Source organism: Desmodus rotundus, chromosome X (genome assembly GCF_022682495.2).
Source record: "Desmodus rotundus isolate HL8 chromosome X, HLdesRot8A.1, whole genome shotgun sequence".
NCBI classification, from domain to species: domain Eukaryota; kingdom Metazoa; phylum Chordata; class Mammalia; order Chiroptera; family Phyllostomidae; genus Desmodus; species Desmodus rotundus.
In genome coordinates this window covers 47,984,703-48,009,601 of record NC_071400.1, presented here as the reverse complement: position 1 = coordinate 48,009,601, position 24,899 = coordinate 47,984,703, and the positions used below count along the sequence as shown (strand labels likewise).

General features: G+C 44.8%; 2 protein-coding genes across 9 annotated transcripts in view; one reads left to right on the top strand and one right to left on the bottom strand.

Moving 5' to 3' along the window:
* Positions 1-279: 279 nt before the first annotated feature.
* The window catches only part of TMEM164 (transmembrane protein 164), a 210,408-nt gene continuing 185,788 nt past the window's right edge, over positions 280-24,899 (bottom strand). For 7 of the 8 annotated variants that reach the window (XM_053916900.2, XM_053916899.2, XM_053916901.2 and 4 more), the window contains 2 exons: positions 6,651-6,751; positions 280-4,983 (listed from right to left, as the gene is read on the bottom strand). In XM_053916900.2, the coding sequence (XP_053772875.1) occupies positions 4,777-4,983; positions 6,651-6,751 (308 nt within the window). In that variant the 3' untranslated portion in view covers positions 280-4,776. The remainder of the gene's footprint in view (positions 4,984-6,650; positions 6,752-24,899) is intronic. The other variant, XM_071220351.1, reaches the window with a different exon arrangement.
* On the top strand, positions 18,276-19,380 carry LOC112296851 (oligosaccharyltransferase complex subunit OSTC-like). Its single transcript, XM_045188510.2, has one exon. It carries the CDS (start codon positions 18,282-18,284, stop codon positions 18,729-18,731), a length of 450 nt encoding a protein of 149 aa, XP_045044445.1. The 5' UTR covers positions 18,276-18,281; the 3' UTR covers positions 18,732-19,380.

Genomic DNA, 24,899 nt, shown 5'->3' with positions numbered 1-24,899 from the left:
GCTCCATGCAACATGGGCCCAGTGAGCTCAGCAAATGTCCCAAGCAGACAACAAAAGACTCCCTGAGTCCCTGGCAGCCCTGGCAGAAGCAGGCAGCACGTGAGAATTCAAGGCCACACATCCTGCCGCAAGGCTCCCAGGGCAAAGCTACGCTGACAGCGCCACCTGCCCTCTGGTGCTCTGCTCCATGGTGTGGTAGACCAGCACCCCCCTTTTGTCTCCTTTTCAAAGCAGGGAGCCTTCTGAGAGGGTCTGGGAAGTAAGGCCAAGACTCCTGGGTTCTCATAAATCTTTTAATAACAGTAAATGAAGAAAACATTGTAACAGTAAGTCCCATGGTGAGGGTTCCTTTTCATTCAGGGATCATCAACAAGAAAAACACCTAAGACTAAAATTCAAAATGCTAAGTACATAAATTAATGACCATTTATTTCCAAAGGTGACTGCAGAACAATCTTGGTACAATCAAAAGGTTTTAGAAAACAGGGATAACTCACTACAAAATGCCCCAAGAGGTGAACAAACTAATGGGGGCAGAGGGACCAAGAACCAGCTTGGCAAAAATACCCTGCTACTGTTTAGGGGGATTATAAAGACTGGTCTAAAAGGGAGCCACTGAGGGAAGCAGTGACAGGGAGGGGTCGGCCTTCGGGATGAGGAAGGACAGGGGTGGGGTGTAAGAGGGACAGATGCATTTGCCAATTTCCTGGCAGAAATAATTACAGATCAGACTGCCTTATTCTCTCCACCACAATAACACCAACAGAGATGAATAATTCTTTAAAATATAAAACAAAACTGACACTGGGCATTTCCAAAACAAGAGCTTTGCTTAAAATGACTTTTGTTTCATTTCATGCCGCTGAGCAGCAAATCACTACAAAAATGTCACAGACGAGCAACAACAAATGAGTAGGTTTTCCTGAGCACAAACTGACTTGATCTATATACAGAAAAAGAAGGCTCATTCCTGTCATGACTCTACCCACCACCCAGAGGGCATGTCAGGGTAGGGCATGCAGGAGGAAGGTCATTTCTCAGTCTGGGGCCTTGCCAAGGAGCACATGAAGGCCTGCAGGCCCCCCTCTTATGTCTGCTCCAGATTCACCAAAACCAGCAGCGCACCTGCATGCTATCCTGCAATGTCATGCATGGCCCTTCTTTATATGTATATTTTAATTTTGATTTTAGAGAGAGGGGAAGGGAGGAAGAAAGAGAGGGAGGGAAACCTCGATGTGAAAGAGAAACATCAATTCGTTGCCTTCCGTACATGCCCCAACCAGGGACTGAACCAACGACTCAGGCATTTGCCTTGACCAGGAATAGAGCTGGTGACCCTTCGGTTTGCAGGACAACGCCCAAGCAACTGAACCACACTGGCAGGGGCTCAGCCCATCTTTTTTCCTCCCATACCTCCCCTTCAGTCTTCCAAAGGGGACATGTGACTCTGGATCAACATCTAGAGATCCAGGGAAGTCTTTTTGGCCAAGAGAACAGAAGAAAGGGCTTTCCACCACCTAGTGAGCCACTTAGCTTACTCCCACGGCACCACCCAGCCCCAATACCAGTGCCTGGAGACCTGCTGACAATTTGTTATCTCTGGGTAGCTGTGCCTACTCCCCAGAAAACTGAATTATCAAGCAGCACAAATAGCAAAGCCCTGGCCAAGACTGCAGCTAAAGAGATGACCTGATAGCTAGACTTGTGGTACTGGATGGTAAAGTGCACTGCCCCCGCAGCTTATCCCAACCACTCTGCAAGCAGCTTCTGTGAATGCTGAGAAGTTCAAGGAGAAAGAGAGAGCACTGACTTGTGGAGAAAGAGTCTGTGCTTTTCTCACAAGCTCACAGAGTTATACATCACTGGGAAGAAAATGGACCAGGTCATCTTTGGTGTACAAAACCAAATATTGAGACTGCAAGCAGGCATGACAATATTCCTGTTCTTATCAGCTGATGCCACAAGTTGGACAACTGAACAGACTAGACTGTTCTCACTGGCCCAGTTCCTTGGCCAAGGCTACCCAGGGGCTTGAGGGAACACTCATTTCTCTTCTTAGGGCTGTTTTGAAAGAAGTTGTCCACTCCTACAAACACTCTCTCAAACACACACTAAGCCTGCACATGCTGGCTAATGACACAGAAACTTGGCTAGAGTGGTTGGGGAACCTCCTTGGCACTGAAAGGAAGGCCCTGAGGAGGAGCTGGGAATTTCAGGCCCACTGGTAAGGGTGCCTCCCTCCAATGCAGGCTGCCCAGGTTTTTGGCCAGGTTTGGTCCAAGGTGTGAGTGAGGTATAGACCAATTCAGATGCACGCTGCTCCCAACACCTCAAACAGAGTCCCTGGTGCCCTGTGGAGCCTCTGGACTAGGCTCACTCTCTGTTCCTCCCACCGCCACATTTCTGAGCCAGCCTGGCCCTCAGAAGCCCTGCATCTCCCCTTCACATATTCCCTTCCCTGACAGGTGTATCTGTCTTTGGCTTGGCCAGGGAAGGCACATGATTTTCACCTTCTTCTTTCCTTCCAAGCAGCAGAAAATGCCAGCCAGAATGGGACACTGAGCTGTAGCCAGGGCAAAAGGCAAGCTTTGGAGGCATGCCAATGCAGGGAAAGCTCGGGTGGACTGGCACCCTGTGCCATGCCACACAGGGAGGAAAAGAGCTTCTGCAGAGTCACTTATAGCCCTGTGGCCAGCTGAGGCATGCCAGGCCCCTGAGGGCTCCACCCATGACCTCCTTCCAACTTTTCCTTTTGTAAAGAGGCTGAGGGGCACTGAGGCCTTGCACATTTCCCTATTGGCCCGTCCTCCACGCAGCACTTTGATGGTGGGCAAGGCAAATATAGCCAATCAAAAGTTTCCTCTTCTGGAATGCAACCCTAGGGTGAGTGGCACTAAGAAAAACTTGTTCAAACCCTCAAAGACAGCAGAAAATGAAGGTTACATGTCTTGCAGAGCTCATTGGGGACTAGGAGTACCCAGTGTTCTCCCTCTTGTTGCCCCACACCCTGGGGGTTGATAACGTCAGTGCCAGCAGGCATCTGCAAAAGGGCGGTTTCACGGTTGCTGCCCTGGGCCTCCCCTTGCTCAGAGAGACTCTCCTACATTCTGCTACCTCCTGTAGGTTCATTTGCTAAAATTGTAACCACTGAGTCACTGAAGCTCAATCTATATCTCATATAGTAACACTTGAAATATTGAAACTGGCCTAGGGTAACGATTGCCTAGAGTGGGAGATGGGAGGGGAGGCCCACCAGAGGAAGTCACGGAACCATCCTTTTTGTTCTTAAGCAAATCTCCTTAATACAAGCTAACAAGAAGTGAGCAAAAAGCCAAGCCACTGTCTCCCTTCATGAGATCCATGCGTGACTTACCTAAAGTCTTTCAACAAAACGTCTTCCATTTGGAGCAGTTGCATCTCCACCCATGAGGATTTAATTCCTTGGTACCTCTCTTTCAACCTAGACATGGGCTTAGGAGTAGGCATGGTGGGGAGCATGTGATGACTCCCACAATAAACAATTCAGTACTGTGTCTGGCTACAGTGACAATATCTGGCCCTAGGAGACAACACCAGCAGGATCTGTATCTTCTGAAACCCAGGATGCTGACATATCCTGTGGAGCCACAAAATGCACTGGCGAGAGCCCCTCCAGAGAGACACCCCGGTGCAAATATTCTCCAGACTCAAACATCCAAAAACAAATAAGCAAGCAAATAAAAGCCAAAAAAGCAAAAAAAAAAAAAAAAAACAAGCAAACAAACAAAAACCAACTCTAGGTCATCCTTCCCTGAAGATGCCTTTAATGAGAGAGAGAGAGAGAGAGAGAGAGAGAGAGAGAGAGAGAGAGAGAGAGAGAGAACACATTTAAGGTACACTCAAGATTAAACTGGCATCTCTTACCAACATGAAAATGAAATGGAACATATGAGTCAAATCTGTTTTCTGTTTTCTCAAGTTACCACTTCTTTTGATTAATTTCTATGCTCACTTTTGATTGGGATGTGGGCTAGTCCTGAGATATCACAGGCAGAGTGTGCCCAGGGTCCTGCCTAGAATCATTTGTGGACATTTAAATGTTATTCACTTCAGATTTGCCATTGCAGCAGCTCTCTATCCCCTTCAATGCAATCAAACCCTTGGACCAGGTAGTGTCCCATCTCCCACTGCAGGCAGCCTCCGGGAGAGCGTGGCTGGTCGGCTGCTTGCTTTGAGTCATGAGACACCAATGGGAAGAATCTGGCCAGTTCTATTTTGGCCATGAGTTCGGAAGTCACATGGCTCTTAGCTTCCTGCTGGTATAGAAACAAGGCCTTGGTCCCCTTACAATGGGGGCTTTGCTGGAGACAAAGGGAACCCCAGCACAAACCTGTAGGTCCCTGGCAGTGGAGAAATGGAACACAACCAATCTCATCACTTCTATGCCCAAATAACTACTGCTTGTTGTTTCCTTTCTCCTCAACCAGCTGTTGTTAGAGCACCAACAAGCAGAGTGAAAGCTACTGACCACTGTCTCCCTATGTAAGGCCACTGGCAGCAGGAAGAAGGAGCAAAGGTGTGGAGGACAGATCCAGCCCTCAGCACTACACCCACGTTCCAGGCAATGTCCTGGGAGGAAGAGCTGGGGAAGGAAGAGTGGTGGAAGAAAGGGACAGAGAGTAGGAAAAAAGAAATACACCAAACATTGTACTGCCCTCTCCCAGGATTTCATTAAGAACTGGGTGTTCTTCAAATCAAGTCAGGACTTGTTTCCTCAGGGAAAGAAAAAAACCACCTTCAGTCTATTTTCTTGGCTGGAAGCCGGAGCAAATCCAGCAGATATTTACACAAGGGCCCAACCACATATGAGAACAGGATGACCAGCTTCCCGTGGGTCATGGTCATGAGAGTCTGGTGTCCCGAGGCCCAGATGCGATACCAGGGGCCGTAGAATGGGTCTGAGATGGCCGGACACAGCATGTTGTTCAAATTCACTTCGGTGACCTGCAGGGACAAGGGAGGTAGAGTGAGCGTTCACCATCCTTAGGCTTTCTCTGGCTTCTGCCAGTTCAGCCATCTCTACCTAAAGGGAAACTACACAAGTAGGGATTAACAAATCCCCACCTGTTCATAATAGGATTTCTCTCCCCTAGGTTTCATGAGTGAGTCAAAGCTAGAGTCCTCTGGAGGTGATGGGGAAGGCCGTCCACTGGAAGATCTGTTTGGTTTTACTCCATCTTGCCTTCTATCTTGAGCGCAGGGCCTATTGTTATTCCTAAGCATCTACTATGTGCCTAGTCCCCAGAGAGGTGTCATGGGAGAAAAGAACAGTCAATGGCATGGTCCCTGCCTCCACATAACTGGCAACCAATCAAGTTAGGGTGATCTGTCTACCACATCCGACCTTAGACCAGATGGAGCTCACCAGGTGTCCCCATCAGATCTACAGAGTGTACAGAATGGGGACAAAGTGTTCAGGTAAGATTTCATGAAGGAAGTGGCACCTGAATGGACTCACAAAGGATGGATGGGGGTCACAGCGAAGAATGGAGTAAGCAGAGCCTTCCTTGTAGGAGGTGTGGCCTGAGCCAGCCCGGAAGTTGGACCAAGTATGGTATCGATGGTGACATAAGGACACTGGTTCTTCTGGAATCAAGTAGGCCCAGCAGAGAGCAGTACGAATAAAGGTGTGAAGGTCATACTACTTCATCCCTATTGTCAGGAAGCATGCACAACTTCTGCAAGGAGCTCAAACCACACCCCAAGGTAAACCAGAGCAGAACAATATGCCAGGGTAGGGGAAAGAAGGTAACTGCTTCTACAAAGGCACTGCTGACATCGATTATACACCCTAATCCTGCCAGGTCCCGCAAGGCTTCACATGGAAAATACGACATTACATCTGTTCACACACAAAACCAGACATGCCACTCCTGCCCCAAGGACAGCCACTACACTTTCCTCCCAAAGCCCTTCAAACCCATTCACATTAAAGACAAGTCCTCACCACCTGTTGGGGAGGTTGGGGTTTTTGTACCATGTCACTGAGGGGTGCAGAGCTCTCCACCCTTGAGGGTGAGATGGCAGAACCAGGACTTGAACTTGGGTCTCCTGATCCCCCCCAGCCCCAGCCCTGAGCTTTCCCTATTCACTTTGCCACCAACAGACACCCATACACTCAGTATTCTTCAGTTCTGGATAATTCAAATACTGAGTCCAGCCATCATCCAAGCTCCCGGCAGGTCTGAACACCCCAGAATGCCCAACACTGTACTTCCACTGGCCACACAGCTCAGGGTCTGGAAGTAGGCCCAAAAGTCTACCCAGGCCCAGAGTGAAGGTTATGGTCATGCCTCCCCATGGGATCCACAGCAAACCACTTTCTAGTTGCAGCTCACTGTTTCTGACCCAAGTGGCCATGAGTGAAAGGTGGCATCCTTGCCTCCCAATGGATGAAAGAAATAGACATTACTGAAGGATTCAGAAAACTGTTTAGCAAAGCCACGGCTGCAGACCATAAATCAGCAACCCAGACACAACAATCTGATGTTCTGGCCTTTGGCATCTTGTATTTTCAAAACAAAACAAATGTACCAGTGCCAACCAGGATTATCAAGATTTACGAAGAAACTCCAAACAGAGGGGATAGAAGGGGATAGAGCCAAACTTACCAGGCCCAGGATCTGTAAGACGCTGAAGTGATAAAAGAACATGAGGCCAGTTGAGAGAAGTGCCCACTGGAAACAGCTGAGGGGCTCTGGGGTGTAAGCACCTGAAGAAAAAGGGGAGATGGTGAAGTAGCAGGGTTAATGGCACACTTCTCCTCCTTTGCCCCATGAGGTACAGGTGCTTAGGCCACAGCTGCTGCCTGCGGATTACCCCCTTTCAGTGCTCAGTGACAGCTACCTAAGAGACAGCCCCACTGATTACCTGGGCACTCCAATCAGCCCCTTCCCGACCTCTGTTCTGCCATGTAATGCTGAGACCATTACAAAGAGAGGGCTTTTATTTATTGTAAAAATAATAACATAAAATAAAGTGTGACTAAAATAAGTGCAAAATACACAGATTTGGCATATGGAAAAGAATGTAAAATATGTTAATTTTATATTGATTACATGCTGAAATAATATTTTTATTAAATAAGACACTAAAACTTAATTTAGAAGAGTAAAACACACTCATTAAAGGGAATTTAGAAAATGTTAAAGAGTAGAAACAAGATGGAAAAAAAGAAGAAAATCATTCCCAGCTCTATTACCCAAATGCAACTACCACTAGCCCACGGTTGTGTCTCCTTGGCTCTTTTCTCTATGCCTTAGGAGTTCCCTTTTGTTGTTGTTGTTTTTAATTATTACTGTGTGTGTGTGTGTGTGTGTGTGTTTTCCCTCATGTTTCAGAAGAGAAATGTCATTTATTGGGTATAGCATGGTGGTTGAGAATGCTAACTGTGATGTCAGACAGATTTGGTTTTAAACCTGTATTTTACCACTTACTGGCTGTGTGACCCTGGAAGAGTTGTTTAAACTCCCCAAATCTCGGCTGAGTTTTCTGTAAAATGGGCATAAGATTCCTACCTGCTTCTTAAAATTGTTGTGAGGAGTAAAGGACATAATATATTGAGAGCTGTTAGAATAAGATCTCATACAATGTAAATGCACAATGTGTGTTAGATACTATAATTACTATACCATTATTATTATTCAAATAACTGAAGAATGTGCCATATACAATGGTGGTGCCATGCCCCAACTGCTAGACAACTCCCTCCCCTGGTACATCATGAATAATATTATTTTCCCTTTATCATCACCAAGAACCACCATCCCAGTAGGCTTATAAATGACTGTCACTCTGAATGGAGCCTTGGAAAGGAGTAGTCCAGAATGAAAGGAACCTGGAATCCTCTACCCCAAGCACGTAGGTGGCAAAATTATTATACATCCTGGAGTAATATTTTTTCAAATGAGTCTTTCATTGATTCACCCATTCATTCATCAGTTATAAGGCACCTATTATATTCTAAGGCAGGGGTGTCAAACTCATTTTCGCCAGGGGCCACATCAGCCTCGTGGTTGCTGTCAAAGGGCCAAATGTAATTTCAACTCCTTAACAGTTAAGGAGTAGTTACATTTATACAGTCTTAAAATTACATTCGGCCCTTTGAAGGCAACTGCGAGGCTGATGTGGCCCCCAGTGAAAATGAGTTTGACACCCCTGTTCTAAGGCCTGTGCCAAGCTTTGGGGATAGGAAGATAAAAAAGAAATGCTCCCTACAATCTCAGATTCACATTCAGGCAGCGGAGGAAGACATGCCATTCAACGATTATGAACCAGTAAGACAGGTGTGCAGACCAAGGCCTGTACCACATAGAGGGTGGGCAAATGTAGGTTTACAGCTGTGAGCAGGCAAAATTATTCTGACTGAATAATATAAGAGTTTAATTCTTATATTATTATTTATTAGTTATTGTATTATTTTCCATATGAACAACTGTGAACTTACTTCTGTTCACCCCTGTATTATGGAAAGACAAAACTCAGCTCTGAGGGCAGGGGGTGGAAACATGAACTACTCTTGGTTCGGTGGACCTATAGTTGTGTAAGAGTTGGGGCCACAGAGTCAAGTGTGCTGGGGTAGGGAGCTGAAGACTTAAGAGGTTGGCAGAGCTGGTCTGCTCCAAGCTGGGCCACATAGGACTTCAGGAGCCAGGCTGAGGGCTTTGGACTCCATCCTGTGCTGCAGGATCATGAGCCCAAATGCCTCAAGACTCAGGCAGTTAACTGGGAGCAGGGCACTGACCAGGGACAAAGACACATTAGGGATACTAAAGACTGGCCAACGGGAAAGCCCATGCCCCTTCTAAAGAGGGCAACCACCACTCAGCTCCATCCAATCATTGACCTGCACAGACATGGGCCCAGAGTTGCCAGTTTTATCGCTTTTGCAAGAGAAGCCAGAAATAAACCTTTCATGTGGAGTTTCCTGATTTCTAAGTGTTGGCAAATGATTCAAAATGTTTTAAGCATGCTCAATGGACTAAACAAAACATTTCTTCTTAGATGGATTTCTGTCCATGGGTGGCCAGCTTTGAGCTCTGCTGCAGAGTCATAGAAAACATTGCAAGATTTGAAGCTGGAAAGTGATGAGATCAGATGTGTGCTTGAGAAAGATCGCCCTGGCCCACTACAGTGGGGAGGATGGCTTGGGGCAGAGGGCATAGAGGCTGGGAGACTGATAAGGAGACTGCTGCAGGAATCCAAAGAGGGAAGAGCATTGAATGGCCTTTGAAGATAATAGCAGTGGGGATGGAGAAAAGTGGAGGAAAAATCAGCAGGAAGTCACAGAAGATTGGATATTGGAAGAAAGGGTGAGGAAGGATGTAGGAAGACTCCCAGGCCTCTAGTTTGGGTGTCATTGGGTTGATAGTGCCATTTATCGAGACGGAGAAGACAGGAAAAGGCAGACTGGGGAGAAGGCAGGAAAACAATGAGGACAATTTTAGACATGTTGAAATTCAGGTGTCTGTGGAATATCTTAGCAGAAATATCACTTTGGTGCCTGGATGAATTCTGGGATATATGGTGTGATGGGTGACAGTGTGAACGTCGGATCCTGGCAAACACAGGTTTTCAAATCCTGGGTCTTGTCACTTATTAACTCCAGGGTCTTGAGCAAGCCTGAGTATCTCTTGAATTCAGTTTCACTCATCTATAAAATTCAGTACAACTGCCCACTTCACAAGATTGTTGAGTAGATGATGTGAGATAATTTAAGTAATGATTGTAGTACCAAATCTGGGATTTAAAAGATGCTGATTATTTTTATTATTACAGGCATACCTTGGAAATATTGCAACTTTGGCTCCTTGCATTAATGTGAGCCACACAATTTTTTTGTGATTTCCTCAGTATATGTTTATATCATACTGTAGTTGATTAAGTATGCAATAGCATTTTATCTTTAAAAACAATGTACATACCTTAATTTAAGAAAATGTATTGCTAAAAAATGCTAACCGTGATATGAGCCTACAGTGAGTTGTAAACTTTTTGCTGGTGGAGGGCTTTGCCTCAATGTTGATGAAAACACAATATCTGAAAAGTTCAATAAAGCAAGGCATGCCTGTATATGAATCACAAACTTAGTGAAGAGGATGGAGCTGAATGTCCAGATATAGGTGTCATCAGTGCATAATGGTAATCAAAGTCACAGAAGTATATGTAGACCAAGAGAGGAAGAAGGCTGGAGGCAGAACACCAAAGAACACTATGGGGTGGGGTGGGGTGGGGCTGAGGGTGGAGGGGAGAAGATGACCAAGATAGAGTGGCTAAAGCCAAGTTGGGTCTTCTGGGGGAGCAGGTCAGCCTTGCTCTCTGACAAGAGGCAGAGTCATAGCACATCTGAGTCAGAAGGACGCTTGAGGGTATCAAACACATCCCTCCATTTTATACATGGAGAATGGGGCTGGGACATGGGCAGCACAACAGCCAAAGTCACAATGGCAGAGCACTGGGCTTTCAGACACTTCCAGAGCACTCACTGCTCAATGCCCCTTGCCACTCGCGCAGACCTCCATCATACCAAGTTGTACCGTTTCTTTCTTTGTCTGTCTAACCACCTAGACCAGAGTGCCTTGGGGTCAAGGGCCATGTGGAACTCATTTCTGTGTTCCTAACATCTAGCACAGCACTCAGTTTGTGAACACATTGAGCTATGTACTTACTTATGCTTCATACACTTTCTTATTTGCTAAATGAGTGGGAACTGGTCACCATGATGTCACAGTGGCTTCTGGGGGCTTATATAAAAGGGAAGAGGGCCTGGAGAACCAAGATGGTGGCATAGGTAGATACACTGCGCCTCCTCGCACAACCAGAACTGACAGAAAATCGAACGGCAAGGAAGTCCAACACCAAGTAGATAAAAAAGAAACATACATCCAGACCGGTAGGAGGGGCAGAGACGGGCACGGGGGCGGAGAGGACTCGCGTGGCCGTGGCGGGACCGAGACTGGCGGAGTGTGAGACGAACGGGGCAGGCAGTCTGACCACTAGCAGACCCTGCGGCCCCACATTCGCTCACAGATAAACCGAGAGGGCCGGACTCAGTGGCGCAGAACAGGGCAGGCAGAGCGGCGGGTAGCACCCCATGGCCCCACACTCGCGCACAGATAAACCGGGAAGAATGGCAGGGAGCGAAGCAGACCACATAACCCAGGGCTCCAGCACCAGGAAATAAAGCCTCAGACCTCTGATTGAAAACACCCATGGGGGTTGGGGCGGCAGCAGGAGAGACTCCCAGCCTCACAGGAGAGGTCATTGGAGAGACCCACAGGGACCTAGAGCATGCACAAGCCCACCCACTCGGGAACCAGCACCACAGGGGCCCAATTTGATTGTGGGCAGCGGAGTGAAAGACTGAAATCCGGTGGAGAGTGGAGTGGGTGCCATTGCTCCCTTTCAGCCCCTCCCCCACATACAGCGTCACAGCACAGCAACCAGGGTTACCCCGCCTCAGTGAACACCTAAGGCTCCGCCCCTTTAAGTAACAGACTCGCCAAGAAAAAAAAAATGGCCCAAATGACAGAACACTTCAAAGCTCCAGAAAAAATACAACTAAGCGAGGAAGAGACAGCCAACCTATCGGATGGACAGTTCAAAACACTGGTTATTAAGACGCTCACAGAACTGGTGGAATTTGTTCAAAAACTAGATGAAAAAATGAAGGCTATGCTAAGAGAAACAAAGGAAAATGTACAGGGAACCAATAGTGATGCGAAGGAAACTGGGACTCAGATCAATGGTGTGGACCAGAAGGAAGAAAGAAACATCCAAGCAGAAAAAAAATGAAGAAACAAGAATTTGGAAAAATGAGGAGAGGCTTAGGAACCTCCAAGACATCTTGAAACGTTCCAACATCCGAATTATAGGGGTGCCAGAAGGAGAAGAGGAAGAACAAAAAATTGAAAACTTATTTGAACAAATAATGAAGGAGAACTTACCCAGTCTGGCAAAGGAAATAGACTTCCAGGAAGTCCAGGAAGCTCAGAGAGTCCCAAAGAAGCTGGACCCAAGGAGGAACACACCAAGGCACATCATAATTACATTACCCAAGATTACACAGAAGGAGAGAATCTTAAAAGCAGCAAGAGAAAAGGACACAGTTACCTACAAAGGGGTTCCCATAAGACTGTCAGCTGATTTCTCCAAAGAGACCTTACAGGCAAGAAGGGGCTGGCAAGAAGTATTCCAGGTCATGAAAGGCAAGGGCCTACATCCAAGATTACTCTATCCAGCAAAGCTATCATTTAGAATGAAAGGGCAGATAAAGTGCTTCTCAGATAAGGTCAAGTTAAATAAGTTCATCATCAACAAGCCATTATTATATGAAAGGTTAAAGGGACTTATCTAAGAAAAAGAAGATAAAAAATATGAACAGTAAAAATGACAGCAAACTCACAGTTATTAACAACCACACCTAAAACCAAAACAAAAGCAAACTAAGCAAACAACTAGAACAGAAGCAGAACCACAGAAATGGAGATCACATGGAGGGTTATCAACAGGAGAGTGGGAGGGGGAGAGAGGGGGGAAAGGTACAGAGAATAAATAGCATAAATGATAGGTGGAAAATAGACAGGGGGAGGGTAAGAATAGTGTAGGAAATGTAGAAGCCAAAGAACTTATAAGTATGACCCATGGACATGAACTATAGGGGGGGAATGTGGGAGGGAGGGGGTGTGCAGGATGGAGTTGAGTGAAGGGGCGGAAATGGGACAACTGTAATAGCATAATCAATAAATATATCAAAAAAAAGTAAAAAGAAAAAGGGAAGAGGAGACCTGGAGGACTGCCATTCACACCACTCCTCGAGCCTCAGGCCATTTCCCCACATGTCTCTGCTGTCTACCTTCTACTTGGCTGTGCCTAGTGTAGCTGGGCAGTAATGGCAGCTGCAGGAAAGGGACAGAGGGGGAAAGTGTCCTCATCCAGGCGCCAGCTCAGCCACAGACCTGGGAAAAGCTGGGATAAGGACTCAATGCTGGGCAGCCCCCTCTCATTGTACTCCTCTCTGCCCTGCCCTGTGACATGGGGGAAAAGGAACATCCAGACACTGCCAGAGGCCATGTTTCTCAGTGTTCTCACTGCTTCGTGCCAAATCCCCATCAATCCCTCTTTATTGCATCATCCATGCTACACAAGACTGTTAGTTCCCTTAGGGAGGGGCCATTTCTGAATGACCTCTTTTACCTCCAGCACCTGGTACACAGTAAGCACTCAGAAAATGACCACTGCATGGGTGAATGAAGGGCACAGACTTTCTGGCTCAGTAATCCTACTTTTAGGATTACCATCAAATACCTAAAAAACAAAAACCCAAGAAACTGCTCTTATTTGCACAAAGATGTTCACATCTGCACTGCCTATAATCTTGAGAAACTGGAAACAAAGCAAATGGGGAGATAAGTTAAGTAAGCTCTGGCACCTCAGTATTATGTGACAGTCCACTGTCATTCAAATGACAGTGTGACAAACTAATTCCCTGTCTAGTAATGGCAAGTGTAAAAGACAGAACACCAAACAGTACATTAATGGTGGAAAATACAGCTTAGTAGTTTAAAACAAAGAGTTTGGGGTCAGACAGCTTTGGGTTTGAATCTTGTCTCTGCCACCACCCACAAGGGTGACCTTGGGAAAATTGTGCTGTCCCTCTAATCCTGTTTTCCCTATGTAGACTGGAGTTAACCTCTCCCTTTCGGGACTGTGGAGTAGAACATATAGAAAAGTAAATACAGCAGCTAGCCTGGCATACAGACAGATGGCAGCTGTGATTTTTACCATGCCCATCACAGGCATCCAAAATCTCTTAAAAGACTAGAAGAGAGGGAATCTTATAAAAGGTGGTCTTCTCTAGGAAGGGATACTTAGACTGTGGTCTCCACTGCCTTTTTACTGTTGTTGGTTGTTTTCATTGCAAAGATGATCAAATATTCAATTTCTTTGAAAAACAAAGAAAAGACGAAAACACCCTGAGAATAGATGACCCAATCCACATAGATATATGCAAATTATAGGCAAACACACATCATTCTTTTTTTCTATATCCTGTACCTGGATGTAGCCCTAGGATAATCACAGTGAAAAAAATCAGTTTTCTTCTAAAGGAAAGTAGAAAGTTAAGCACTTTCAGAAATATTAAACACATAAAACTTTTTTCTACTTTAAGACAAAAATGTGACATTTTCTGCTAGCATCTTCTGTCCCAGGAGGATAGAAGCATTTCAGCACTAAAGGTAGGGGGAAACCTAGATAATAGCTTTTTCTGAAATTGATTTCTGCCAGAAAGGAGCTTTATGGGTGCTGGGAAAGAATTCAATTGTACCACCAGCAGTGAAGACCTACCCCCAGAGAGGCTCCCAAGGGCCCTTTCGCTCATTCTATAATCCCACCCAGAAAGGACTTACACCAAGGAGATGAGACTGGGTACTGTGATATTCCCTTCACCAATCTTCTTCCTGCTACCTTCAACTCATTCACTTCTACATGTTACACATTCACTCAACGTCCACTGAGTGCACACTGGGCACTAGACTCCATGCTAGGTAGTGAGAATAAGGAAGCAAAGATAGCCCCTTTCATTGAAAATGACCCTGCAGCTTACAAGTGAACAATGAGATGGTGAAATAAGGTAAGCACAGTAAGTGATGGGGACACCAAGGAAGGGTAGCTGGAGAAGATAACAGTTGAGGTGAGTTGTGAAGAACAACAAGGATTTGGGGTAAGAGCTTAAAGGAAGGAAAGGACATTCTGGGCAGTGGGTGCAGCCTGGGAAAAGGTGTGGAAGATTGAAACAGAATGCTGTTTGCACGTAATCATAAGCAGGTCTGTCTTTCTGGAGCATAAAGTGGGAGGGGATTTGTGTCAGCAGATGAAGCTGGAGAGACAAGAGAGCAAGGTGAGGTCATGAAGAGCCTTGTTTGCCATGTTAGGCAACTTGGCCTTTATCCTAGAAACAAAGAGAAGCCATTAAGTGTTTTTTAAACAGGGGAGTGCAAGGTCAGTTTATGTTTCAGCTAGCTAGACAGCTGTGGCAACAGTGTTGACGTTGGACTGGAGAAGGACAGACCAGTTCAGATTCTGCTGTGGAGATACAGAAGACCTGGCAATCTGTCTGACATGGAGACATCTAGGGTGACTCCTAGATCTATAACTTGAGTAACTGAGAGGAGTTGATTGAGGGGAGAGGTGAGTTCAGGTTGGAGCATGCTGACACTGAATGTCAATAGGATATCCAAGCAGACATCTCCAATGGGCTGTGGACGTCCACATCTAATGCTCAGGAGAGGAAGATGGCCTGGAAATAGAGCTTGGAGTACAGATAAGATCAATGAGGAATAGTCTACAGAATGAAATTAAAGGACTAAGGACAGAGACTGGGAAACAGCAATAGTTGCCAGAAGAGGATCCACGAGAAGACAGGATTGAAGACAAAATTAAAGTTGCCACTAGCCACAGGCAATTTACACTTAGATAAATTAGAAATTTCATTCCTCAGTCACACTACATTTCAAGTGCTCAATAACCATGTGTGGCTAGTGGCTACCATATTGGACAGTGCAGAGACAGAACATTCCCACCATCACATAAAACTGAACTGGGAACATACTTCTCTACAGAGGCACAGTAAAGGAAAGACAAACAACTTCCACTGGGTTTGATAACATGCTGATCACTGGTAACCTTTGCTATCACAATTGCAGGAAACTAGCGAAGCAGGAACTGGATGGTAAAGGATGAAGAAAAGTTTTCTAGGTGTACAAGGTAAGGAAGGGAATTCCAGGGAAAGGGAACAGGACATACAATCACAGAGAAATCTTTAGCCAAATTCCCAGTATTTCAATAACATCTTTGAATGTCTCCTTTATTTTGTTGCTTTTACCCTACCTACCTCCACCCATGGGAGCCTGTCTCATCTCTAGCCCTCTAAAGTCACTGGTTTTAGTCCTGTGGCCCACATAGCTACAGTAGGTAACTTCTTTCTTTGCTTCGCTGTTTCCTGACCACTGGTCCTCCTTTCTCCCTAAAACCTCACAACCATCATACTGTACCACCCACTACCCTTTCCTCTTACACTTGTCTAAAAACGTATGGGTCATGGCCCTCAATATTCCTTGAGGATATTAGTAACTGGCTTGCTACCACTCTCTCCAAAAGTATTCTTGCTGTACTTCTTGATAATTTCAACATATCTCTAGTTGAATCTTCCACTACCCTGACCTCTCAGTTTCTTGGCCTCTTCTCCTCTAACTGTACTGCCCTCTATCACAGCTCAGCCACTCATTGTCATAGTCATGCCTGAGACCTTTTAATTATGAATATCTGTATCCCTTCCATAAGTCAAGCATTGCCTATTTACAGCTTAATCTCTCTAACCTTGACCTCAACATTTCTTTGACCTCACCAGATCTGCAGTCCATTGGTTCTATCATCTTTTTACCATCCTTCATGGCTCCGTCTTTCCTCCTTAAATTCCATAGCCTTAAATTCTAATTATCTCTGGCATACAATTTTGACTCCATTGTGCCTCTCATTATTGTACTCATCTTAGAAAAAAAATCCAGATCTGGTTCAGTTCCAATCTTCTTTTCCTCCCTGCTCGTACCTACAAAGTTGAATGTGACTAGAGAAAAACAACAATACTGCACTGACTGTTTTCACTTTAAATTTGTGATGACAAACCTCAAGCACATCCTTCATGTTGCCAGGCAATCATACTACACTCCCCCAATCCATTCACTCTCTCATGCCACAATTTAATATTTTCTCCTCTCTTCTCAGATGTTCAATACTTTTATCCCCTCCTTGATGGCAGATGATGACTTTGCTTCCTACTTCACTAAGAAAAAAAGAAATCAGATAAAAATGTTCCATAAGCTCCCATGATTGCCTCTAACATCGTATCTGCATTGGGGCATGATGTGCTCAGCCTTTACCCCGTTGCCACAGATGAACTGCCCGGGTTCCTAGCCAATGCCAGCCCTCCCATTTGCATCCAGATCATGTTCCCTCTTGTCCACTCAGTATCACTCCAGCAGCTTTACTTTTTCTCTTACATCAACAATTTCTTCTTCTGTACTAGATTATTCCTAATAGCATATAACTGTGCTGTTCTAGCTTCCATTCTAAAACAAACAATAACTTGACCTCACTTGCTGCTGCAACTACCTCACCCCTCTGCTCCCCTTTAATAGCAAAACTCCTTGAAAGTAGTGTCTATAACTGTACTGTCCAATATGGTAGCTACTGGTCATGTGTGGCTATTGAGCCCTTGAGATATGGCTACTTTAAATTGAGATAAACTGTTAGTGTAAAATACACACTGGATGTCAAATGATGTAAAATGTCCTGGTAATAACTTTATATTAATCATATCAGAATGATAATACTTTGAATATATTGAGTTAAATAAGGTATAAGATATATTATTAAAAATAATTTTACCTGTTTCTCTTTACCTTTTTTTTTACTGTGACTACTAGAACATTTGAAATTACATATGTGACTTACATGGTTTTATTGGACAGCACTAGTCTATACTCCCTGTCTAGAACTCCTCTCTTCCAATTCTCTCTTAACTCGCTCTAATTAGGCTTCCACCAAAACAGTTCCCAGCAAGATCACATATAACCTTTTCACTGCTAAATCCAATGATCAATTCTCAGGCCTCATCTTATGTTCCCTTTTGATCTTGAAACATTCTTTACTCAGCTTGGGGATACCACTCTTTCAATTCTCCTCCTGACATATAGCCTGCTTCTTCTCAGTCTGTTTTACTGGTTCCTCCTCATCACCCTGACCTCTAAATGATAGAGTGGATCAGGCTGTGGAAGAGTTTTTTCCTTCTCTATATACTTCCATTCCTTAGGTGATTTCAACCAATCTTATGGCTTTAATAGAATCTATGTGCTGATGATGCCAACCATCATATCTCAGCCTAGACCTCTGCCTTGAACACCAGGTCCACATAGCTCACAGCCTACTCAATACTGAACTTATATATCTACAGGGCATCTCATTCTGAAACCCAACTTCTAATCTTGGCTCCTATGGTAGATTGATACAGTACTAGCTCACAGTGAATCACACTATCACAATATACACATCCTTATGTATTCCCTCCCACACTGATTTAACCCTGTGGCTCACATGACTCAGCCATGTAACTTGCTTTTTCCAATGGAACATCATCAGAAAAGATGCAATCAGAGGCTTTATAAAAACCTGTACATTCGACCAACATGGAGATTTTGTACCGAGTCCCATTCTTAGTGTTGGAATGCCTCAACCTGAAGCCAAAGAAGCCGCCCTGGGTGCATATGCCCTCGGCCATGATGGTGTACGCTCTGGTGGTGGTGTCTTATTTTCTCATCACCGGAGGAATAATTTATGATGTTATTGTTGAACCTCCAAGTGTTGGCTCTATGACTGATGAACATGGGCATCAGAGACCAGTAGCTTTCTTGGCCTACAGAGTAAATGGACAATATATCATGGAAGGACTTGCATCCAGCTTCCTGTTTACAATGGGAGGTTTAGGTTTCATAATCCTAGACCGATCCAATGCTCCAAATATTCTAAAACTCAATAGATTTCTTCTTCTGTTCATTGGATTCATCTGTGTCCTATTGAGTTTTTTCATGGCTAGAGTATTCATGAGAATGAAACTGCCGGGCTATCTGATGGGTTAGAGTCCCTTTTGAGAAGAAATCTGTGGATACTGGATTTGTTCCTGTCACGGAAGTATTAAAGGCTGAAACAATCCTCTGACATGATACATGGAAAAGGATGAAAAGTGGTAGAAAAGAAGCATCTAGTAGAAAACATGGGAGGTATATTAAAGCTTGGAATATCTTCTTGGTATCAAAGAGACAAGCTTATCACACTTTTTTCCTGCTGACCTAAACTGACATACCAATGATGTTAAGTGGCATTTTTTCCTCAGTTTTTAATTTCTTGAAAATATACTCCATTTCCAAAAGTAAAAAAAAAAAAAAAACACAAAAAACAAAAAATCCTGTACATTCCCTCTTGGAATGCTGTCCTAAGAACTCCCCCTACAACAAAATGCCATGTGGATAGAGAAACCTGACCATCCCAGGCATTCTAGCTGAGCCCAGGCAAAACCAGTACAAAAATATCTTAGTCAGCTTGGGCTGCCATAACAATATACCATGGACTGGTTGGCTTAAACAACAGAAATTTATTTCCTCACTAGATCAACACACTAGCAGATTCAGGGGCTGCTGAGAGCCTACTCCCTGTTTTACAGATGACCATCTTCTTGCTGTGTCCTCACATGACAGAAGGAGCTAGGGATCTCTCTGGCCTCTCCTTATAAGGGTGCTAATCCCATTCATGAAAGCCCTATCATCATGACCACATCTAACCCTAATTATCTCCCAAAGGCCCCCATCTACAAATCCTATCACATTGAAGTTAAGACTTCAACATATGAGATTTGGGGAACACAAATATTCAGTCCATAACAAAGAACAATTCAGTCAACACACATAATTTTAAGAAAAGTAAGTCACTGGTTTAAGCCACTAAGTTTTGGGAATGTTTGTTACACAATAATAGGTAATGGAAAGAGCACTTCCCTTCACCACCCCCCCAAAAAAAAACAATAAACAAGCACAAAACCCCTTGTCTTAGTTTTCCTCTTCTCAATAAATGTCTCAATAAATCTATCTAAGAATCAAAAATTTTAGAGCCACCTTTGACCTTTCCCTTTCTCTCATACCCCACATCTGTCCCATCAGCAAATCCTGTTGGCTGTACCTTCAGTATGTATCCAGAATCCAATGACTTTTCTTTATCCTTATTGTTAGCATCCTAGCCCAATCCTCTATCATCTCCTCTCTGGATTATTACACATATCACATACAAGTTTCCCTACTTTTATCCCTGTCCACTACAGTCTCATTTCAGCATAGCAACTGGGTAATCCCTGCAAACATTAATTCAGATCACGTTAGTCCTCGGCTCAAAACCTTCCAATCACCACCCGTATCCGTAAGAACAAAATACCTAGTCCTTACAATGATCTATGAGGCTCTATATATGAGCTGCCCCTTCACCTACATCACCACTCTAACCTCATCTCCTACTGCTTTCCCCTTCCTTAACATGGCTCCAGACACACTGACCTACTTGCTGTTGATGGAATATTCTAGAAACCCTCCTGTCTTGGGGCCTTTATACTTATTTCCTGATTAGCATGTTCTTACACCAGATATTTATTGGCTCACTCCCTTGCCTGCCAGTCTTTCCTCAAATGTCACATTTTCGGTGACCACTTCCCTTTAAATGAAACCATTTCATTTAAAATTTCAGCTGTCTCCACCCATTCAATAGCACTATGACCTTTATTCTGCTTTTCTTCTTCCTCTATGGCATTTAACATCATCTCACTTACTATATATTTTACTTATTTACTGTCTCCTACCACAAGAATGTAAGTTCCATGAAAGCAAGGATATGTGTCTGCTTTGGTCACTGCTTTCTTTATCCCCAGAGACTGACACAGAGCAGAAATTCAATAAATATTTGCTGAAAGAATAAAGCAAGCAGCCCAACATGTTCAAGAATTTTATATAGTTCAGTATCATTGAACTGTCATGTGGGAAAGAGGAATAAAACAGGAGATAAGAGCCAGTTCATAAAGAATTCTGTTTGCTACATTAGATATTTTGGATTTTACAAATCACCTTAAGATCTTATTTAAAGGTAGGTTCTGGTGGAGTAGGTCTGGGGTGGGGCCTGAGAGTCTGTCCCAGGTGCTGGAGATCCTCAGACCATACTTTGAATAGTCAGGGATAGAGCTTGTAGTCTGGTTGCTGATTGAAATAGAGTGAGAGTACAGGCAGGGAGACCAGTGTTGAGCCTGTTGCAACAGACCAAGTCTGTCCAATATACTGTTGACACTTAAACAACAAGGGGCAGGAACACCAACCCTCAGGAAGTAGAAAATCTGACTGTAAATTTAGCCTTCCAGCCATCCCTTGGCATCCATGGGGGATTGGTTCCAGGACCAGTGAAGATACCAAAATTTGTAGACGTGCAAGCCCCTCACATAAAATGGTATAAAGCAATGTCGTGGACTGAAAATACTTTGTTCGATCTGAGCATAAATAGGAGTAGTGGAAATGAATTTAGAAAAGATCAGCAGGTCAAATGGACAGGATTTGGTGAGTGATTGGATGTGGTAGGGGTGGGGAAGGAGAATAGTGAAGGGCCACTGATCATCTTTAGATTTCTAGCCTGGGTAATGAATGCATGGTGGTACCACTCAATGGGATGGGGAATACTGAAGAAGGTGCAGATTTGAGGACAGGGAAGAGAATGACAAGTTTTTAGTTCCTGACAACAATGCCATCCCATCTTTGGTGCTTTCTAAAAGAGAAACCTCCATTTCTAGCTTTTACAAACAATTAGTTGCCTAGAAGATAAATTTCTAGGTGGCACAATCTCAAGGTAAGCATGGATATGTGATTTATCATTTTCTGAGCCACTGAGTACAAGCTTAAGTCAGGTGACCCTTCATCCAGGCATTTGAGTGAATGATCTGTTTAAGGTCCAAGGCTGTCCTGAGTTGGTGTCCATGTGGAATGTCCATCTTGTTGAACTCCTATCCTGAGATGCTGAAAAACCCACTCAGGCCAGGCTTCACCCTCAAATTGCCTGGTGGGGGCTGACAGAGCCACTCAGCCTATGGCTAAGGTCACTTCAAGACCCAACTTCATCCATGAGGATCAGAGAGCCAGCCCTCTGCCAGCTGCACACAAAGTGAAGGGGGCCCTGAGCTGGCAAAGAATTCATCAGGTAAACCGGGACAAGTAGAATAACCAGTGGAGTCCAGAGACCCAAGTTCTAGCTTCTACTCTTACCAATCTGCTGTGTAACCATCGGTGTGGATCAAAAATCCTCTAAGCATCAGTGTACCTCTCACAGGAGAATCCCAGAGCCTCCCTACCTCCATTTCAGGAGCACTATAGGGATAAAAAAGCTAAAGGAGCATGGAGATACTTTAGAGAAAAGTGCTGTTTAAAATAACACACCATTATGCTTCACACAGTTCTGCAGTTAGTATTAGCTGTGTCTCTGGTGAGCTTTCAGCAAGGGGGGCCAACTCTTTGATCATTTGAGACAATGAGACTTAACCTTCATTCTGTATTAGAATCCCCTAGAGGACTTATTAAAAGGCAGCTAACTAGGCCCTACCCCAAAATTTCTGATTCAGAAGGTCTGAGGTGGGGCCTAGAATCAGGAATCTGAGAATGTGTATTTCTAACAGGTTCCCTGGTTGGGCTGCTGCTGCTGCTGATGATGATGATGGTCCAAGGACTGCGCGTTAAGAATCCCTGTCCTAGAGAATGTGTGGAAAATGCAGATTCATGGGCCCTGCCCCAGAGCTTGAATCCAGGGGATGTGAGTGGGCCCTGGAATTTTCATTTTAATAATAAGCACCCGCTTGGTCTTCTGACCTTACAGGAGAAACATTGACTTAGGGGGAAATCCTGGAGTTGGAAGAGGTACCAAGAGGCCTGGGAACAACTACGAGTAAAGGAGCCACAAACTGGCCAAACATAAGGAGGAGTGCCTCCTGGAGGCTGATAAAATCAAGGTGGGAAATACTTAATCCTCTGCTCCTACATTGTGCTCCTGAGCCCCAGTTACCTCCTCCTCAGCAGTGAGGTCTTTAGAAAGTCACCTACCTACCATCTCGCAGAAGGCTCAGGCCTTTGTCAATTTTTCAAATTCCCCAGCTCTCCTCTCACCCACTATGCCCTCAAGAACCTTCAGAATCTACTTGAGTCCCTTATCCTTTCCCCTGCCCCTTGCCTGACCAGCAAAGTAAAAGTGGAAAGCCAGCCCGGGGCCAGGTAGCTCAGTTGGTTAGAGTGTCATCTCCGTACACCAAGGCTGTGGGTTTGATCCCTGGTCAGAGTACATACAAGAAGCAACCAATGAATGCATAAAGAAGTAGAACAACAAATCAATGTCTCTCTCTCAGATCAATAAAAAAAAAAGTGCAAAGCCAGTGAAAGAGCAAAGTTTTCCCAGCATCCTGATACTAGCTAGGCAAGAGAGGCATTGGGCTAATTGGGAAGGTAGCAGGTAGAGGGAGGAGAATAGGCAGGAAAACATGAAGCTAGGGTTAATAGGACCTTGGGGCCAATTTTCGAGCCATCACTGGCCAAAGTGCTTTGGCTTTAACTGTTTGAGAAGCTAGCACAGGGACGGTATTTCAACCCTCATCCTCCATGAGACAAGCTTAAAGCCCACTCAGGAGAGAAGAGGAATCAACCAACACTGGGGTTCTTACACCCCAGTTCCTAGAAATGTCCCTAAAGACCATGCGATTTGCCTGTACTTCAAATCAACCTTTTTACCCAGTGTCAAGCCTTAGGAGCCACAGCTCCCTGATTCTGAAACAGAAGCTCCCTCTAGTGAAAGTGAAAGGGCTTCCCGGGCAGCCTGGAGACTGAGCTCCTTAACCCTCTTCCCCTCCTCTGGCAGCGTGGGGACAAGGACAAATCCCTTCTGAGAACAATGTTTTAAATGCATAAAATAAAAGGGACAGGGTTATAAAATAAGCCAGTGATATTAAAGGTTATCAAAGTATGTAAACAGATTTGAAATACAGTCCTTCTGTGTTTCTTTATTAATATGTTTAATAATAAGATCTAGCTGCAAGTCTAATTACTACCATAATTTCAAAGCAGTGGCGAGCTAAACAGTATTCTGATCTGTCTGCAACCTCTGTAATGTGATAGGAAGCCATCTGTGATTGCTACTGACAACAAAGGCGCAGGTGTGCTCATTGCCTACATTCATGGGCTACAGTTCTGCTAGAGATTAGTGAAAAGAGATGTGATTTTGTTTCCCCATCTATGTTGACAGACCCTTGTGGACTCTAGGTTAAGAACCCCTGCCTAAATAAAAAGACCCGCAAACCACCACCAACAAAAATTCCCCACAGGGATGAAGAAAAGGGAGTTTGGGTGGTCAGGGGAGGGATTGTGTCACCAGCCCTACAGGAGCTGAAACTGCAGGCGCTCTCCTATACCCAGCACGTGGCTGACTTGCCTCCAAACCCTGTGGCACCATCACCAAATCCTTCTATACCTTCCAAGTCTGCACAGCATGGCCTGTTCACCTCCTCCCTCCCCAGGAAACCTGGCTCTGCCCTAAGGACACTGTTTCTCCCTCTGGCTGCTCTGAGCAGATGCTCCTCTTTCTCATCCTCCTATTTTCGCTGAAAGATTTGTTGTGGGGGGAGAGGAATTGAAGATTCCTCTAGCCCTCCATTATTGCATTTAGATGTTTGCTCTTCTCTTTTATCCTGTCAAGTTTGAGCTTCTCTTCCTTGTCACTGCCACCCACTGTCTTCCAGGTCACTATCAGATTCATCCCAGATCAGTCTACATTAGGCCTTTTTCTGCCAGCATTCTGGGTGAGTTCAACATCCATGCAGGCACCATTTCCACCACCCTCACCTCAAAGCCTCTCGAACCTCATCTCTACAGGTCTGCAACCTATACTCCACCTCCCCATCCACAACCAGTTTCAGTCAGCGTTCACAATCACCCTGCCGCAGTCATGATCATCTGATTGTGGTCAGGTGTCCTATATCCTCATTCCTACCATGCACATGCCCAGAAATGTCTTTGTGACCTCTGACACCTTGAAGCTCCTTGCCACCCCCATGGATTTCCTCCTTGGTGTGCAGCTCTCTCCTAGCCTCACTTCTGTCCACACCACCTGGGATCCCATGACCAATCACTTGAACTCTCATACTAGCACCCTCAACTCCCTCATGGGCAGAGGGCACTCTTCACCCCTCCTGCTCC